Here is a 20,618-nt window from a genome sequence, read left to right on the forward strand (position 1 = left end):
AGAAGATTTTGAGAAGGATTAAATGTCTACTTCCAAGTTAAGCCTTCAAGCCAAAGTGAAGAGTTACAACTCTCCGTGCATCAAAAAACTCATCCATGAGTCATTGTGAATCTAAAAATTCAGATTCATCTACATCTTTAATGAATAATGTACCAATTTAATTTCATGTATTTATATTTATGAGGTAGTTGAAAGTATGTTCAATGAATTTAGTCAATTAGATGAAATGTTGTATCATTTCTTAGTGTCTTTTCAATTGGTATAAGTATTGATATACTTTTGTCATTTGAAGAAAGAATTGATTTTGAATGAATTTTCGTAGAGTTAAATCTCTCAAGTTTTGTGTTTTCTTTGTATTTTTGTGTGATAATGCACGTTGAAGAATTTTCAATTTAGTTCGAACAATCAGATTGTGGAGAGTTCGAAATCTCGAAATTAGAAACAAGTTCTCCTTTCTTCTTGGACTTTATTAATCTTTCAAGCCAATTTTTTGTTAGCTTTTTTGGGTTATCAATTTATTAATCGGAGTTAGTCTTATTATTGTTATGGGGGTTCACCTGAATTAAGAGGAGTTCTGAAACGTAATTGAGTTAGTTCCCATTATCAACATGTGAAGATATTAAAACAAGTCATGTTATTAATTTGTTGAATTCAAAATAAATTTAAAGACTAAATTTGTTATTTTTTAAAAGTTTATAGACTAAAATAAATATTTTGAAAGTTTTAAGGGCCAAAATATAACAAAACAAAATATTTAGGGTAAAAAATGAGATTTAAATCTTAATAAATTCATCCTTGATTTGGTAACTATTTTATTTATGTTTAATTGTTAATTTTTTTAAATCTATAAACATAATAAGGGGAAAATATAATAACCACTTCTTGCTACAATAAAAACTATTTCTAAACCTCCAATTAACAGCACTATTTCAAAACCCTCATTTGTTACAGTATTTACTATTTATTATAGTTTTTACTATTTTACATTCATCATTTTTTTTTATTTGCTACAATATTTACTATTTCATTCTCAAACTAAAATAGTTTATACCTCAAACACATATTATTATAACCCAAACTAAAATAATCTATACCCAAACATAAACTATCATAACCCAACTATAATAATCTAGGGCTATAATAACTAATTCATTATCCCAAACGCCGCTAAAAGTATTACCAAATAAATGTGATTTAAAATAAATAAATAAATATATATATATATATATATATATATAAAGCATAATCAAACAACTCTACGATAGCCCTTAAAGTCACTTTTTTTAGTGACTAAAATAAAATATATAACAATCATCAAATGTACCGATAATTTAGCCGTAAGACTAACAATTATTTTAATTGTTGACCTTTCAAAAGAAGAAAGAAAAAAAAAACATTTTGACCTCTTGCTTTTTAAAATGTCATACTATTTATTGAATATAAAAGTAACCATTTTGATAATTGTCTTTAATTTAACACCAATTGTTTTAGCAAATGGATAACGTTTTTCTATATTAAATTTAATGACTAAATCAAAACATTCAAAAATAAAAATCTAAAATCGAAGGAGCAACACATTACAGTAGATAGGTTATAAGCATAACTTAACATAACATATAAGATGCTTATTACATTTTCAAATATTAAACGGTTATTTGTAGGGTTTGTTTCAAATATAAGAAAATAAATCGAAATATTTATAAATATAATAAAATTTTATTGTGTATCTATGATAGGCTGTGATATACTTAGACTATTATCTTTTGTATAGACATAAATTATTTTTGTAATATTTTGTTATTATTTGTCAATATTTTTAGTAGTTTTATCATTTAAAATAATTTTTTTATTCCCCACTCCACTTTATTATACTAAAAATAACAAAAGAAAAATTATGGCAAGAATCATGGGCAAATATACAAGTATTTTTTTTTTTAAAAAAAAACTATTTATTATTTTTAAGCTTAACATGTGTGGTGGTTGTTCCACTTACAACATTGACACCTTCAAACTTTCAAATTGATTGCTCTCTGAAGATTTCCTCGTGCTGATTTTTGTAGCATCGTGCGGCATGCGCCCTATTACGAAAAGGATTTTTCGCAATTTTAGGTCAATTTGGTCGAGCTTTCAACCTCCAATTCGATTATCTTATCTCATTTTCTCTATTTTCTAAGTTATTGGGCATTGTTTATGATTGTAATCTTCATCTTAAACCGGATTTGTGGTTGAGGTGAATATGCTAGCTTATGGTTAGATGAAACTCATTACTTTATTTAAGGATTTTGCTTAAACTCAAATTTCTATTTGGGTTTATGTGGTTATTTTATGTATTTTATAATTATAAGGGTGAAAATAACAAAGTATATAAAAATTGTTGATAGACTCTAACCAGTGATATGGTCTATCACTCCTAGTTTATCACTGAACTATCTAGAGCTTGTCATATTTGTTTTTTTTTTAACATTATGTTATATCGACTAATACTTTGGATCTGATTGTTATATTTACAATTGTACTTATATTCTAATTAAGCTCTTAAATGTTGCGAAATATACAAACTACCAATTGTTTTTCAGTTTTCTTAAATTGAGATAGCAATTCATTAGAACGTCATGATTTTTTAATTATCACCATTATGATTTTCAATTTTCTTTTGTATTCTTAAATTCAAATAAATTTCTCAACATGGATGAGATAAATGATAATCAAATACTTTCTCATAGTCAACCTTATGTTTTCCAAATTTATAGAGTTAGAAAAAAGGTGTGAGTTATACAATATTATTGTTCATGAAGGGTTTAGATTGTTTCAATTGTCATTATATGACATCTTCAATATAATTTCAACTAGTTAGGTCATTATATCATCGATTGAAAGGTAAAAAAATTGAATTCACATTAGCATACATTGGTGTAATTAAATTTAAAAAAAAATGTTAAATTGTAAGTTTAGTCTATTGAAATTAAAACATATAAATCTATTGGATACTTTACAAAAATTTAAGACTTATTTTACATGAACCTGGAAGTTCATAAACTAAACTTGTCAAAACTGAAAAACACTAAAATGTTATTAATTAAATTATAACTACAGTCTTTGAACGGTTAGATTTGTGTTAGACATAATCTTAAATTGTAAAAGGTTACCAATAAGTCAATAAACTTTATGTTTTTATATCTACTAAGTTTTCGAATTTTTAAAATGTTGGATAAATTCCCAAAATTTTGATTTTATATCGAATAAAGTTGTTCAACTTTTAATTTGTGCTTAATGAATCATTGACTTATTGACATTTTTTCAAAATTCACGAATCTATGAGTTTAATATTCTATTGGATACGAATTTCAAATCGATATGCTAATTCTTAAAAAAAATGTTAAAACACATTAAAATGCTTGTGAATCTAAATGATATTTTTAATTGTCTAAAAGGACGATATTTTTAAAGCTTATTAGATGCAAACAAAGTTCAAGAATAAAATTGTAATTTCACGATGATATTTTGAGTAATTTGATAGATTTATCTAAAAAAATTAGGCAAAATGTTATTTTACTTGAAGAATCAAGGTTTTATAATTCATTTCAATTTTTTGAATATTTCATTTTCTTCTATGCTTGTTCTATTTCTCTCCCTAACTCTTCTTCTACAATGTGCGACGATGGAGGACAACATAATTTTTTTCATACACCGATTGAATTAAACAAAGTGTAGAGGACAAAGTGTTGAAGAATAAGTTAGAACAGGAAAGAAAAACATAATTCAAAAAATACTTGGTGACACCATGGAAAGAGAAAAAAACACTTACATAATTTTGGTTGTAAAACCTAAGAGAACGTTTGGGGTAAAGGTTATGACCACCTTTTGCTACAGTAAAAACTATTTCAAACCTCAAATTAGCTATCGTCAACACTATTTCGAAACCCCCATTTACTATACTATTTACTATTTACCACGGTTTTTATCATTTTATATTCATCATTTTTTTATTATTTGCTACCGTATTTATTATTTCCTTTCCAAATTAAAATAGTTTACATCTCAAATACATACTATTATAATCTAAATTAAAATAATCTACCCCAAACGCAAACTATCGTAAACATGACTATAATAACTAACTCATTGCCTCAAATGTCTTAAAAGGTTGGTTTGATTTTTATTTATTTATTTATTTTTTTTAAAAATCATAGTTCCACCCCTACAAAAATGCTTGATATTTTAGCCAAAAATTGTTTTGAAAATCCATTAAATCGTTTCATAAGGCCACTCTCGGAAGAGCGCGTGGAATTTACATCATCGTTTAGATAAAGAAAAGTCAACAACATACGCCGGTTCAATTTCAACTTCAGTGAGAGAGAGAGAGAATCTGTAATGGCTTTGGACCTTTTGGTTGTTGCTGTCAATGGCTGAGGTCTGTTGTGAAGCAAAACTCTAAATTATTAGTAAATTGGAAGCGCCAACCAAACTTCCACAATGCTTTTTCTCTCTTTCTCGTCGCTTTCCCCTTCTATCATTTACCCCCATCTTCAAATTCACTCTCTTCTTCTTCTTCTTCTTCTTCTTCCTTTTCTTCTTCACCTTCCATTTTTCTTCTACCCCATCTTCAAATTCACTCCCTTCGTCGTCTTCTTCTTATTTACCAACTGGGTTCCTGACAAACACTTCGATTTCGACCTCATTCTGCTTCCTTCTCCCACAGGTATTGCCTGTTTGCGGTTTGATTCTTTCAATTCGATGGATTTTGTTGATGGGTTTTGTGTTGAATTTCTAGAATGTAATTGGGTATTTGTGATTTTGGCTGATGGTTTGATATTGAGTAGGAGTTCGTTTGTTTGATTGTGATGCTGTTTGCGAGCTAATTGCTAGATGCCGTCGATGTGGAGGCATTGTGTTTGCGTTTTTCTGCTGTTGTGTTGTCGCTCCATGCTTCTTGCCGGTGCTGCTACCACAGAGCCATCTGATGGTAAAGTTTTATCGGCTTTATGTTTTTTCATGAATTTGCTTCCACGTTCTTGGGTGGTTATGTTCTTGTTCTCAGTTTTTGTGATAGTTTATTTATTATTGTTATTTTTAATTTGGGGTTAATGTTCTTGGTAGCATGGCATGTAGGAAGGAATTCCATGTATCAATTTAGTATGTCAACTAAGGGTATATTTGGGAGTGATTCATACTTTTGTCAAGTTCAAAATCTCTCTGAAACACACCTTTAATCACTCAAAATCAATTTAACCTTTAATTTTACATCTTTAAATGCAATTTTCATGTTATTAAAATTGCTTTTGAATGGTTAAAAGTATTTTCTGAGTGATTTTGAAAATGACAAATATGATTATAACAATTTTAGAATCACTCTCAAACATGCAATAAGTTGCTAACGAGTAATGACTATCGAGTTTGAATGGTTTATTTATCATCTATTGAATGGTCAATAAAGACTAATGTAAATCATAAAGGACTCAGAGGAAATAATTTCAAATTGTGGTTACCACATATTTACACGTTTTCTTGACAACCAAATGTAGTAGGGTCATATGGTTGTCTTGAGAGAATAGTTGAAGTGCATATAAGATGACCTGTACAGTCATTGATTTGAAAGGAAAAAAACTCTTATTTTATGGTCTTCTGAACAACAATCTGCAGCTTCTATCATATACCATTTTTATGCTTATGGTACAATTATCTTTATTATGAAATCATATTTTGGATAATCAAGCACCTGAACTACTTGATCTGGGAAGTTTATTACCCTCCAATTTGGTCTCTTTTTTTCCAGTTCTGTTACAATTTTTTGTTCTCCTAACCATTACTTAGAAAGGCCACGTAATAGGGGTAAATATCATATAGTGCCTTTTTGAGTCCCATCATCCTATCTTATGATTTATATATCTGCAGTTAAAGCATTGATAGCAGTGAAGAGGAGTCTAATTGATCCTATGGACCGGCTTAACAGTTGGAGTAATGGAGATCCTTGCACAGATAATTGGATTGGAGTTGTATGCACCTATTCTGATGGAGCTGTCGGGAACTTACGTGTCAAAGAACTGTACGTTGTCTCCAGCACTCTATCCCCTTCCTTTATGCTGTATTTTTCCTGTCCTAAATTAAAACATGAGAAACTCAGAAGTCATGGATTTTAGAGAAATATCTTCTATTTTGTTGCACATTTTATTTTTGAAAACAAAACAATGACCATTAGGAATATATAATGGCTTAAATAACTCTGTGTTGACTCATAATATGTAGTAATCGATAAATGGCTTAAACAATCTTCATTTTTTCTCCTTCATTTGTTGCAGCCAGCTAATGTATATGAACCTATCTGGAAATTTAGCCCCTGAGATCAGCCAATTGTCCAAGCTTGAGAAGTTGTGAGTAGTTGACAAGAAGATTCCATTATTCTATTTATACTTCCTAAACATTCTTTCTGTTATTGATTTTTTTTTTTCTTTTGGTTTGTCCTGGAAGAGATTTCATGTGGAATAACCTAACTGGTTCAATTCCAAAGGAGATTGGCAGTATTATGTCACTGAAACTTTTGTAAGTTAAATCTCACTGATTTCTTCTTGTTTATTTCTATCTCCTGCTTGGGTGCCCCTTTTTTCCTTCATAGTTAATGATAGAAATTTTATAATTTAACTATTTTAAATTGCTTCTGCTTATTATTAAATAATATTGCCGCAAGAGAATCTTCATGGTCTTAACTTAATTGTCATCTTTTCTTTTTTTTTTTTCCTGCTTACCAACACAACACCTGGGGCTTGTTTCTGTTACTTCTCTTGTTGAGAGACAGGTTTTGTTCATTGTGTGAGAGAGATCATTCATGAATTTAGGATTCAATTTGTGTTAGTAAAAGATGATAGAAAGGTAAAGTTACTTAGTTCATTGTTCGAGAGAGAGAAATTATTCATAAATTTTGGATCGATGAGTTAGTAAAACAGGACAGAGAAGTGAAACTTAAATACTACTTGTTTTAATCTTAGTTTCTTCTGACAGTGTGAATGTTTATGATATACAGACTCCTAAATGGAAATAAACTATCTGGTTCTCTTCCAGATGAGCTTGGTAATCTTACAAATCTTATCCGGTTTCAAATAGACGAGAATCAAATTTCAGGACCTATCCCAAAATCATATGCTAACTTGATGCCTGTGAAGCACCTGTGAGTGGATCTCTTCTTCTTCTTCTTTTCATTTCAAGTTGACCCAAAGAACCATTTTGTTTTTGTTTCTTTTTAATAAAAACATCTATTTTCCTATTTCTTCATTTACTTTGCAGCCACTTCAATAACAACACACTAAGTGGTGAAATTCCGTCTGAGCTTTCCAGATTATCCAAGCTGCTTCACTTGTGAGTGTTATGTTTGTAGATATATGGAGGTGATCAGAGGGTATAATTCCAATGAATTTTCATGTTCATTACAGGCTTTTGGATAACAATAACTTCTCAGGTTCTTTGCCACCAGAAATTTCGACCTTGCCAGTGCTACGCATTCTGTAAGTTCACTTTCGTCATATAGCCAAGTTGCTTATAGCATATTCAGAACTTTATGTTTTCATTCACTGTTTATCTGCCTTCTCTACAATTATATTATAAGAACAAGCACACTCCTTAGAGACCACCAAGAGGTGTCAACTTTGCAAAAATATGACTTCGATGGTTTACAATTAAAAATAACCGAAAGTGACATACCTATTGACTAAGATCCACATAGAAGCAATTAAGTGCATGGCGCTCCTAACCTCCTATGACCTCAACATCATAAAACATCCTCCTGTTAAGAAAATGCTTCGTGACAAATGCTTTCCTTTTCCATGAAAAGAAAATACAAAGGGACCTCCTCCATCGTGGCTCTACAATCCCTTTGAAGAACCTAAGATGGCCCAAAAGAGCACAATTCACATTGAACAGACACCTCCAAAAATTCTGATCGATATCCTAAGAGACCCGTTCACAAGAACATCAATAATGGTCAAGCACCAAGGAAGAACAGTTCTGGGTGAAATAAAGGAGTAGCTTTCTTATTTGAAAAAGCAAGCTATTAGGGATAGACTTTGAGAGAGTTTGGGCGTCAGAATGGCTCTAAGTAGGGATGTTGCTTTACGAACATATTCAAATTGGCTGGACTTACCTGCGGGGGAGTTTAACCAAATTTTGAACAAGTTCTGCATTTTATGTCTAACTTCAAAGGTTTGGCATCGGAATAATTTTATTTTTTTATTGTTATTTTACTTGATCACGTTGTCATAGGTTATCTGCTCTTCAACTTCTTAGTATTGTACTTGATATGGAAGGAAAAATTATTCAGATGTATCTACGCCAATATTTTACTCTCGTTAGTTGCATGTGTTTTGCCTTGATGAGAAAAGTGATCACATATAATTTCCATAATGTTTCTTTTTCCAATATATGTATGTTTGTATATGTATATTTTCTCACCTCTATGCTGCCTTCGGCAGGCAACTTGATAACAACAATTTCAAAGGTGAAATTCCAGCATCTTATGAAAAATTTCCTACATTAGTGAAATTGTAAGTTGTAATTTTTTGGTGTTTCTTTCAGTTTTCACCTTCCACGCTATTCATTCTATATCTCTGCAATAGAATGGCTCTAAAATCTAATGATGTTCATAATTTCTCTTTTTGAAAAAGGATTTATGTTAATTCTTACATGCATGCCTTTTAACATCAATCATGGTATTTGTTTCTCTTTACCTTGCCCACTAAGGTGGTCCATTAAGGTTTCGATATTTTATTATCATATTTTCCACATACATATATGCTTAGAAATGTAAATCATGAAGATATTTCCTATGCTTTTGAAGACATTCCAAGTTCTTTTCTTTAACTAAAAAGAGGTAACAACCAATAAGCAATTGGCTTCATGAATATTCTCAATGGGTGCTAATGCTTTTCTCTACCACCGTTATGGTTCTTCCAGAAGTCTGAGGAATTGCGGGTTGGAGGGACCAATCCCTAATTTTAGCAAGATAGAAAACCTCAGTTACTTGTAAGTTGTCCTCTGTAGGTGTTTGCTTTTGTTTCAGTAAATCTTGTACTTTCTTTCTTCTTTTTGGTTAACGATCATAGCTGTGGTATTTTTTACCTTGCTTGTTCTACAGAGATCTTAGCTGGAACCATTTTACTGGACCCATACCGCCTTATAACCTCGCTTCTAGGATGACAACAATGTATGTCAATGACTGGTGTTGATTATAAATTAACTTGCATTTGTTCTCATTTTAGGCTTTCAGTTTGTTGGAAATCTAAACTAATTTTGAATAACATGTTTTTACGAAAGTATCATGGTCGTGCAGATACAGACGTTCACTTAACTTTCGTGAAAATTTACGTTTTGTCTGAAGATTTTCTGATGATTTTTCTCATGCTTAACAAATTCGTTGATGTTGTAGAATTTTGTCGAACAACCAGCTGAATGGATCTATACCCAGAAGTTTCTCCAATCTTCCTGTCCTCCAGAAACTGTAAGATTGTATCTGGTTCTTATGCATGGTCTTATAAATGCTTTCATGACAAAATGGCTATGTTTGTCAAAGTATCTTAGTTACATTTTTCCATCTCAGTGATTTAGGACATGTTTGGATTGATTATAGAAAAAAAATATTTTTTTAAGAAAATCACTTTTATTCTGAACGGGAGAAGAAGAAGATGACTCGAAGCGGTGGAATTAAGAAAATCATTTTTATTTAAACTCTTGATAAAAACTTTTTAAAATACACCTTGAAAGTGTTTCAAAAGCTATTTTTAGTGGTTGTCAAAAACTTCAATTTTTTTTAAAAATGAGTTATTTTCAAAATTAAACACTTGAAAAGTTAAACCAAACATCCCCTTAATAATGCAACATTTTCTTACACTTAATATAATTCAGCATTATCAATTTCTCTTCTTTGCAGGTCACTTGAGAATAACTTTCTGAATGGTTCTGTACCGTCTGCTCTGTGGGAGAAAATGTCCTTTGAATCAAGTGCTCGACTTACACTGTAAATCCTTTTAGCAAAAATATAGGATAGGAATTTTTCAACTTTCTTGGAGTATTATTCCTTTTTTTAAGTGTTAAAAGCTGTACTTTATGAACTGAAATCTGAGTCGTTTCTATTTATAGAACAAATTTGTTCATGATTTATGAATGATCACTTCTCTTTTTTTAATCCAGCGATCTTCGAAACAATTTGTTCTCTGACATTTCTGGAAGCACAAACACTCCTGCTAATGTGACCCTAAGGTATTCACTTTATCAATTCTGGTTCTTTAATTATTCTCATTGTCCAATGAAAGCCCATGGAGTTTCTCATGTTTTTCCTTATAACAACTTTCACTGGGAAGAAGGGCATGAAAAAAAACCAAGCCCTCAAAAGATTCCAACAAAAGCTAATGGAATTTCTCATGTTTCCTACTCCAGAGACCTCGGCTTTTGTTACCTCCACTCTCCATTTTTGCAATTACAAAATGTTTTCATGCCCTATAGGAAAGTACCGTTCATATGCCCTGTTCAGATGCATTTGAGTTATATTTGTCATCAGAAATTTAACGGATGTCTAATATACACTTAAATATATATTGTAAACCTATGGCTGTATTTGTTTTTCAATAATGACTCTTCTCCACAAGATATAAGTTTTTGCATGTATTATATGTATGCGTGGAATTCAGAATTTCAGATGTCCAAGTTCTCTTTTTTCCTCGTTGGTAATCATATTTGCTATTTTAGGACTTGAAAGAGTTATTTGACTTATTATTTTCAGAAACCTGCATTCTATAGTTGTCATTGAACCATCTATCATTCTGTAGGCTTGGAGGAAATCCAATCTGCCAAAATTTGAGCAGACAAAACTCTGACCAGTTCTGTATGTCAAAAATTGTAGAGGATGGGCTTCATAGAAGCTCAAAGAATTCCAGTGAAACATGTGCAGTTAGCAGTTGTCCAACGGACAGTTTCTTTGAATTAGTGCCAGACACTCCTGACCCATGCTTTTGTGCATCACCCCTTGGGATTGGATATAGGCTGAAGAGTCCAAGTTTTTCCTACTTTCCTCCATACATACATTTATTTGAAGCGTATCTGACAAAGGAACTCAATTTGGATATGCACCAATTGTTAATCGATTCATACGATTGGGAAGGAGCTCGCCTGAGGATGTATCTGAAGATTTTTCCATCATTTGATAGTGGCACTCATAAATTGGATATTACGGAGATATTTCTAATTACAGAACAATTTATGTCATGGAATTTTACCCGTAATGACTTCTTTGGCCCATACGAGCTTCTCAACTTCACACTCCCTGAACGTTTTCAGACTGGTATATATTTTGTTTTGCAATATTTCTTTTCAATAATGGCATGGTCCAATTAATGTGTTGTTTAACTGGTCTTGCGAGTTAGTATCAGTCTAATGTGAACATTTCTTCTTTTGGGCTTGCCAGCGTGTGTGCGATTTTATGGGTTTTGTGAGGAGAGAGAAACAATAGGGTTTTTAGGGGGTATGAGAGGGATCCTAGGGAGCTATGTCCCTTGTTTGCTTTCATGTTTCCTAGTGGGCTTTGATTTCGAAGTTTTTTTTGTAATTATTCTATAAACGTGATTTTGTATTGCTGGAGTCTCTTTATTGTAAAGGGAGACCTCCTATTTTTTGTGGGCTTGGTTTTTTGTATGTCCGTATATTCTTTCATTTTTCTCTCAATGAAAATGGATGTTTTCATTAAAAAAAAAAAAGTGAACATTTCTTCTTTTGTATACTAGAGTCCTTAGTAGTTGATCATCTTTTGTGATATTTTATCTTTTCAAATCTTCACCAAGTGTCGCACGGCATCTGGTATACATTAGACAAATATGCCACATCTATTGCATAAGATGAAAACGGAAAGGTACTTTTAAGTTCAAAAGTTTTATTCAATTTTTATTTAACAATTAATAAGATTCTAATTTTATTAAAGTTCATTGTGTAATTTTAGAGGTCGACAATATCTAAGGACATTGGTGATTTGGTGCCGTGTCTCATCAGCTGAGATGAGCCGATCTATGCTCTAAACATATTTTGCCATAACATCATATCCAAGTATATGTTGGTGTCACTGCCTCTATAACACTGGCCGAGTTTTGTTTAATGCATATGAGTATTTCCAAATTTGTGTCCTTAATTGCTTGAAACTATGAGTTTCATTTATTATTATTATTATTTTTCTTTGATTTTTCTGTTGCAGTTATATATAAATTTAACCTTACAAGTTTATCAGTGCAGTCATTTTCCAGACAGAGAAGATGGGCATTGGTACGGGCATCATGGCTGCCATCATTGTTGGATCTGTTTTTTGTATTCTTGTTATCGTAGCAGTGGCCGTACTTCTATTCACTAGGCGTTATAGATACCGTCACAATTTGTCAAGGAAAAATCTCTGTAAGTATGGTAGAATGGACGATCAAATTAAACTCTGATAATTGTCACATAAAGTGCTCTGAAATTTTCTTTCACTGCAGCTTCAACGATTGGTCTGAAAATTGATGGTGTCAAAGCATTTTCATTCAAGGAAATGCAATCGGCTACTGGAAATTTCAACCGCTCAACTGAAGTTGGCCGAGGAGGTTATGGCAAGGTCTATAAAGGCACACTATCAGATAATTCAGTTGTAGCCATCAAGCGTGCAGAAGAAGGATCCTTACAAGGCCAAAAAGAATTTTTGACGGAGATAAAACTCTTATCACGAGTACATCACCGAAACTTAGTATCCCTAATCGGATATTGTGATGAAGAAGGGGAACAAGTATGTTGGTCACTTTATTTTACTTTATTTAGGTTTTATGATGTTAGGTGTTGAGCTTATCGTGTGATCAAATCATATCCGGCATCCCTCTTCACATATGGTTAACGTCAATTTTAAAGTCTACATGGTTCTTTCATCATTTCTATGAATTGAAGGCATAATAGTAAGTTGGTTTCAGAAAAGTAACTCATTCTGGGAAGTAGTTCTTATAGGGAGCGCATGCATCAGAAAGATTTGATTTCTGCAGTGATTTATTTTTTGTTCCGTCTTTCTACAGATGCTGGTTTACGAGTTTATGCCAAATGGAACTTTGCGGGACTGGCTTTCTAGTTTTGAATTTTCTGGTATTGGCCTCAGCAAATATTTTATTTGTTCTGAACCCTAATCTATGCCCGTGGCCCCCATTATATGCTTAATTTTTTGAGAGGAAACCCCATTATATGGTTAATCACAAATGCTCATGGGACTAGAAATCTAAGAACATATATAGATACGAGACATAGATACAACATGACACGGAAACGGCACACGTCATTTGTTAGAAATCTAGGATACGAACACAACATGGACACGTTTATTAAAATATACATTTTAAAAATATATATCATTTTAAGAAAATTGAAAGTAAATAGGTTGATGCATTATATCCTTAAAAAATTAATTTGATGTACTTAACACTCAAAATTTATTATTATTGTCATATACGTGTCTTTTTAGTCTACTCAACAAGTGTTCTATGAACACTTAAAAAAAAAAAAAAAAAGTATTCTATGCATGTCTACCACATTTGTTGAACTAACAAGTGTCAGATACGTGCCCAACAAGTGTCAGAGTGTCCAAGTGTTTGACACAACATGGATACGCTAGGCAAACTAAAGTATTCATGCTTCTTAGATAGAAACTATTTTGGTCTCCTGTGTGGCCTCATAGATCCATAAATAGTCGTTTCAAATTATCTTTAGAACAATAATATAGACGGTGAGTTACTTGTGATGTTAATTTTTCCTCGAGGTCTCTCTGCTCTGCATAGGGGTTATCTTTTTGGCTTCTAGGTGGGCTGTGGGAAGTCTTTTTGTAATTCTTCTTCTTCTTCTTTTTTAACCTATTCCTTGTTGGACGAATATCTTCATCCTTATTTCATACTTTTTTGTTCAAATTTTATTACTAATTTCCTGATAAAATACATATTTCTTCTCAAAAGAAATAAGCATTCTTTACCTTTTTATTTTGTGTGCAAAAAATGTTCTGAACATTGTTCACCTATTCCTAATACAGCCGCTTGCTTTTATGTTTATTATATTCTGTGGAATGATGCCGTAAGATTATTTGAGTTTTTCTTTTGCGTCTAACATTTTAGTTGCACCATTAACGTCTACTGTTCTATGGCAGACAAAAGTAAAACTACAGTAAATCTGAATTTCCGTATGAGATTACAAATTGCACTGGGTTCAGCTAAAGGTATACTGTATCTCCATACTGAAGCAAATCCTCCTATATTTCACCGAGACATCAAAGCTAGAAACATACTACTCGATGCCAAGCTCACGGCTAAAGTGGCTGATTTTGGATTGTCACGTCTTGCTCCTGATCTGGATTACGAGGGGGACGTTCCTGGACATGTATCTACTGTTGTGAAGGGTACCCCTGTAAGTTTATCTTGACGAACATGGTCTACATAAAGCATCCATAATTTTTGGGAGTGTCCTGTGATGATTTCTTGTCCATGTGGAATGAATAATATATTGTTTGTTGGCTTTTCTGATTGTTCTACGTATCATGCAGGGTTATCTTGATCCAGAGTACTTCTTAACCCATAAAATGACAGATAAAAGTGATGTCTATAGCTTAGGAGTTGTGTTCTTGGAGCTCTTGACGGGTATGCACCCTATTTCGCACGGCAAAAACATCGTACGTGAGGTATATTTCCTTTCACCGTTCCTCCAACATCTCACTCTTACTTAAAACTTTGTCCTTGCTTACATGGATGTTCATGGATTTCATAATCAACAGTCAACACTTCTACAGGAAATATCTTCGATATTCAATTGGTTTGAACAACTGCATTAGGGATCGGCCTTAGTTCACTTTTTTTCTCATCCGTCCTCCTTCTTTAGGGTTAAATTTCAATTTTGATTCCTTATCCTCTACGTCTAATATTTTTGCCTTGTAGTTTCTAGTTTCAAACTGCACAATTAGTCTCTCATTCACTGTCCAATTAAATAGTAATTGAAAACTATAGGACTCGCGAGGAAACTGATGCAATATCAAGTTATGTAGTTGCACATAATACAAATTTTGAAAGTGGCTTCATCCTAGCCTCCATTTTTCTTAACTACTTTTCCCAAGATAGGTAGTGTTGAGACATAAACTACTATGATGTTCACAAAATCCTAAGAACTAAGAGGGTGTTTGCTCAAGGAGTTGTGAACTCCACTCCACTCCTTGTTTGGTCCAAGAAGTTTGTAGGTCCCATGACTAAAAGTACATCAATTTTATGTTTTACGAACTTCTTACACTATATTGGTCCTAGGAGTTCAAAATTCCTTAGACCTTATCTTTAGAAGGTGTTTGGTCCACTAACTTTATAAATCGGTGTTAAAATAACTCAACTTCACCAACTTCAATGCTGTTCAGTATTGAAGTTTGCATATTTATCGAAAAACGTCATCTTTCCCTATTTCTCTCTTTTGCATATTTATCGAGAAACTCCATTTTCACAAATTTGCACCTCAAATGTGTGCTTTCTAATTCCAATATATTAACACCAGATTTTATAACTTAACTCAGCGTCTCAAACACTCCCTAGAGTTGTCTTTCCTCAATGAAAAAAACTTACTCTTTGCCCCAAATGCCTCCGGGTGGTTTAAGGAAATTTTCAATTTCAGTGTTAAAAAAATGTAAAAAAAAGAGTGCGAAGACATAGAAGACATGAGCTAAAACAGTAGTTTCGACTTTTTCTTCTTTTCTTTTCTTTTAACATGTTATGTTTACAACAGGTAAAATTGGCACATCAAATGGGGACAATTCTTTCAATTGTAGACACAACGTTAGGTTCTTTTGCATCTGAGTGTCTAGAGAGGTTTGTTGCTTTAGCCCTTAGTTGTTGCCATGACAATCCAGAAGAGCGGCCGTCAATGCTGGTTGTGGTGAGGGAGCTGGAGAACATACTGAACATGATGCCTAACGATAGCGGTACCTTGTCTTCCGACTTGTCCTTGAGATCAAGTGCCAGACTTCCATCCTCACCGACATCAACTTCCTGCATCACCCGAGACCAGTTTCCATCAGGAAGCATTTCTGGGAGCGATCTCATCAGTGATGTCATGCCAACCATCAGACCTCGCTGACATCTGGTTCGGCTTCTGCTTGATGCTTGTAATGTGTTCTTACAAATCCTGATATGTTTAGCCAATGTTTCTGATAAAAAGTAGGATTGATAGATGAGAGGCCTCTTCAAACCATGAAGAGTTCTGAGTTCAACTCAGTCTATATGTATATTTATATATTAAAAAAAGCACGAAAAGGGAGAAATTCGCATTTTAAATTGACTTGTGTTGTACAGATGGCGATTGAAATTTACGACGTTGGAGAATGCACGTGTCTGAAATCGAGTTTCATGTTTTGATCAGCATAAGAATAAGATTCTATTATGGAAAAAGTTTTGTTTGATCACATCGAAGTATTCAAACATAAAACTCTTGTTTCTCCCTTGCTCTAAAGAATTCAAAGCCAAATAATATTAGAATAGAGGAGAGTAAATCATTCCAACAGGAAAAACAGGTAATCCCTTGAGTTTTTATGTCAAATCTCTCAGATCTCCCTTAATTCTTCTTCATGAAAATTTTCCAAAAATGTCCACAAAATTTTTCTCATGATGAAGCACTTGAGATTATTCTCTTGAACTATGAGGAACGATGTATCGTGATAAACGAAAGGTTGTCGAGATATTGTTTTAGTCATCATTAGTTGGCGATTCGATTGTAGCTTGACTCTTTTGAACCAATAATAATAATAATAATAATAAATAGTTGCATCAGCCAAGTCAAACTTTTACCATTTGAAAGGTCACTTAGATTAGATCAAAAATAGTCAAAGCTAAGTCATATGGTTTGTAAAAGCTTATGAACGTTCAATCAATTGCTAATTTCCCCCCCTCTTTCTCTCTATAAATATATTCAATATTTTGTATTGCCCGTTTGCTATAAGCCAGCTATTTACTTGATATGAAATAAAAATTGCAAGTTGCAAATAACAGCATTATTAAGAATTAAGATAATATTGACGGTTTTTTAAGGCTAAATTACAAGTTCAGTCATTCACCTTTTTAGTGTATGTAAATTATTTCTAAACTTTAAAAAGTACCAAGTAAGTCCTACACTTAATAGGTATTTGAAATATTTAACATTTTTTTAATTCACATATTTATTGGATACAAAGTCGGAATTTTAGGGACTAATTAACAAATAGATCGATATTATGTCTAATAGATCTTGTTGGCATTCAAATCTCGTTCGCATTGGACTTCGTTGCGGGTGGCTAGTGACTATGACCTCAGCCCACTTCTCCTTGGTCTAGCATCAAATCTCAAATCTTCTTCGAGCTAACTTGCATAAGAGATCCTTGTACCGTTGTGGTGCTAAATCTACTACACTCTGATGTTTAAGTTAGTACAAAGAACTATTGTGATGTCGAGCCTACTACACTCTAGTGCTTAAGTTAGTTGAAGGGGTAGATAATTCAACTAAGCACGAATAGAAGTAATGTTAGGTCTCTCACTTACTCCCTCCTTTGGGGTGGTCGAATGTGACTATTTATAGGTCATTCTTCTGAGTACGTGTAACACCAAGGATTTCAGGACATTGTAGGACTTGACACGCACACACATGACATTTTTCTAAATCAAATTTATAATCTAAACTTGTAATTTAACCTCATGTGTAGTTATTAAATTGATAGAATTGACCTAAAGATTAAACAAAATAAACATCAAACTTAACCTAATCTAATGATAATTGGTATGTACTATGATTAAACTTGTAATTTAACCTCATTTATAGTTATTAAATTGGTAGAGTTGACCTAGGATTAAATAGAATAAACATCAAACTAAGCCTAATTTAATATTTATTAGTATGTACTATCTTTATTGATATCCAAAGTTCAAATCCTCCCTATTATTTCTTATACTAAAAAAACAAAAAGAAAAAAAAGGGAATGTTTGATCTTACAACAAGTATTTTATTAAAGAAAAAAAGGATTAAATAGTTTTATTTAAGTCAAGCTACAAAAGTTTTAAAAATGGAATATTGAAAAGAATTAAAACTTACTATCAACGGTCAAAAATTCAAATCATCCACTCTCATTTTATTGTTGAACTTAAAAAATAAAACAAAAAATATTCACACTTTTACTCATGCAATTTATTTTGTCCTTGTTTTCGGAAAGGAAATTCATTTTAGTTCTTTTTTCCTTCCTTCTTATGTTTCAAAATATTTTATTTTTACTCTCCAACTTTGAATTTTGTTTTCATCTAAATTTAATCTTCCACTAAATATCCATTTTTAGTTCTTGGTATTAGTTTCTATTAATTGATTTAAAAGAACAGATTTAAGTATAAACAGTTTTTACAAAATTTCTATTACTATTTAAATTAATCAAAATGTTCACATCATAATTATATTAAACTTATTACTATTTAAATTAAACAAAATGTTCACATCATAATTATATAAACTAGTTTACTATTCAGTTGACGCCATGTGAATGAAGAATTTTGAACAAATCACAAATTGTCGTGTCATTTCTCAAATTAATAATGAAATTACAAATTATCAAATTTGAGACTAATTAAAGTTTGACATATGTCCTAAATGAGGAAATTTCTAGTACTATGGTAATATGAGAAATTTTCTATATTATCTCCATTTATTGGTTGTCACATAAAGAGCTTTTGAGAATTTTTTAGGGTCAACGCAATAAATATTTAATAAAATAATAAATCATTTAATGATGTGTCAAATAGTCAACGGAGGTAGCATGTAGCACTAGAAATTTTTCTTTCCCAAATTGAAATAGTCATAAATTGACAAATCCTGATGATGCCATGTGTATTCGTTGTGACAGTTGGATTGAAACAAATAATTTGATCCAATTTGGTATAAATATTTGAGTTAAAATCTATTTAGCCTAAAAATGGGCTTAATTTGGAGAAATTGAACATAATGACCGAACATCTCCCCTTGTGGATTGAATTTTTTGAAATTGCATGTAATGATCGAAACGGTCTTCCAATTGGAATAATGACCATTTTTTAAATTCTTTCAAACATGATATGTAGTGTTCCAAAATTTTCAATTTTGCCCCTTAAATCCCACACTCCCAACAATTAGGATTGGAGTATATCTCCACAATTTTAGCAAAATCTAGAGAAGTTTCTAAACTTATTAAGGAGAGATTTTATTTGGATTAAAAGTTTCTAAACTTATTAAGGAGACATTTATTGAGATTTAGTTTTTAATTAGCATAGATGATTTAACAAATTAAATCTACGGACTAACAATTTTGTCAATGGTTAATGGTGCTTGATTTGGATTGCAATAACACATTTTCAATTCTAATCTTCTTTTCTAATTTCAATTACAGTGCTCAAGATCATATTAGATCTGATTTTCATTTCAATTCTTCCTTTTTCTCTCCCACACGTTTCTTCTTTCTTCTCTCCCACACATTCCACTTTACCTCTCCGCAAATTCAAGTTCGTTTTCTTACTCTCTCTATCTCCTATCTTTGTGTGGATTAATTCTTAAGGTATATAATTTGTTTTCGGCAGTGTAAGTGAAAACGGGAGGTACTTTGCTTCATGAAACACTTCACTCCACAATCTATAAAGTTGACATGTAACATACTGGTGGTGGATCCAACGTATTCAGCATGGTACATCTCCTCTTGTGGATTACTTTTTTCTTCTGTATTTTGGTTGTGTTACCAATTTATAGTGAATATTGGTAATTTGAGGTTATCTGAAAAAGTTAGTGTAGAAAAGATCTAAAATCTCAAATGTTTAAAGTTTTCTAAAAGTGTTTACCTCTAACCTTTTATTTTTCTAAGTACAATGTATTTCCTCGACTTAGCAAGAATTTTAGCAGTTAAGTTCAAGGTATTTATATGACTTAGAAATTGCAACCTTATTTTTTTTTTTAACATAAGGTACTTGTTTTTTAGGTTGGTGGGGAATTAATCGTCACTTAGTTTGTTGCTTCTCATCCTTATATCACATATTTTCTTTGGAAACTATCTCAAATCTTCCATATAAAAAATATTCCTAAAAAACATTATTTTTTAGTTTGTTAAACTGTGTTTTCCTAGACTTTTTGTTGGTTTCTTTAGATTTTATTCGAAATTATAGTATATTAGATTCGTTTTTAAATTACACCATAGTAGGATATGACTATAGGATAAATCTGTTTATTTATAGATTTTAAAAGTAGTAGATTTAGTAATCTGTCCACTTTTCTAAACTAAAATAGTTTTGATCATTCTTTAAAAACAACATTCTATTTTGGTATCCAACACCTTAATTTAGCTCAAAAGTCAACCAAGCCCAATATCCATTAGTTGAGTCTAAAGATTAGGTCCATAAATCAACCAAGCCCACAAAATCCACCTCAGAACAAGAATTCTTAGGTGACTATACATTCAATTGAGAGAGAATCAAATGATCAAGTACTAAAAATCGAATCACATACACACAACTCAACATAAAACATAATTTCAACTTACAAAACATGTTTCTTCATGTATCTCGTGCGAACTAATGCCAAAAACTAAAAGTTATCAAATTGAT

General features: G+C 31.9%; 1 protein-coding gene across 3 annotated transcripts; it reads left to right on the forward strand.

Moving 5' to 3' along the window:
- The first annotated feature begins 4,335 nt into the window (after positions 1-4,335).
- Positions 4,336-16,319, forward strand: LOC120073192 (Leucine-rich repeat protein kinase family protein). Of its 3 annotated transcripts, none has more exons than XM_039025868.2 (21): positions 4,336-4,699; positions 4,821-4,963; positions 5,893-6,043; positions 6,297-6,368; positions 6,466-6,537; positions 7,016-7,159; positions 7,276-7,347; positions 7,422-7,493; positions 8,457-8,528; positions 8,938-9,006; positions 9,119-9,187; positions 9,410-9,481; positions 9,911-9,997; positions 10,171-10,239; positions 10,806-11,317; positions 12,256-12,411; positions 12,492-12,775; positions 13,053-13,119; positions 14,165-14,421; positions 14,558-14,692; positions 15,772-16,319. In XM_039025868.2, the coding sequence occupies exons 2-21, from the start codon at positions 4,867-4,869 to the stop codon at positions 16,120-16,122; spliced, it is 2,880 nt and encodes a 959-aa protein (XP_038881796.1). In that variant the 5' UTR covers positions 4,336-4,699; positions 4,821-4,866; the 3' UTR covers positions 16,123-16,319. The 3 variants fall into 3 exon arrangements, with proteins under 3 accessions (XP_038881796.1, XP_038881797.1, XP_038881798.1); XM_039025869.2 differs by having other exon boundaries at positions 4,438-4,699; positions 4,867-4,963; XM_039025870.2 differs by lacking the exons at positions 4,336-4,699; positions 4,821-4,963; positions 5,893-6,043; positions 6,297-6,368 and having other exon boundaries at positions 6,488-6,537; positions 7,054-7,159.
- Positions 16,320-20,618: the final 4,299 nt, after the last annotated feature.

Source organism: Benincasa hispida, chromosome 3 (genome assembly GCF_027475165.1).
Source record: "Benincasa hispida cultivar pf3 chromosome 3, pf3_genome.v1.1, whole genome shotgun sequence".
NCBI classification, from domain to species: Eukaryota; Viridiplantae; Streptophyta; class Magnoliopsida; order Cucurbitales; family Cucurbitaceae; genus Benincasa; species Benincasa hispida.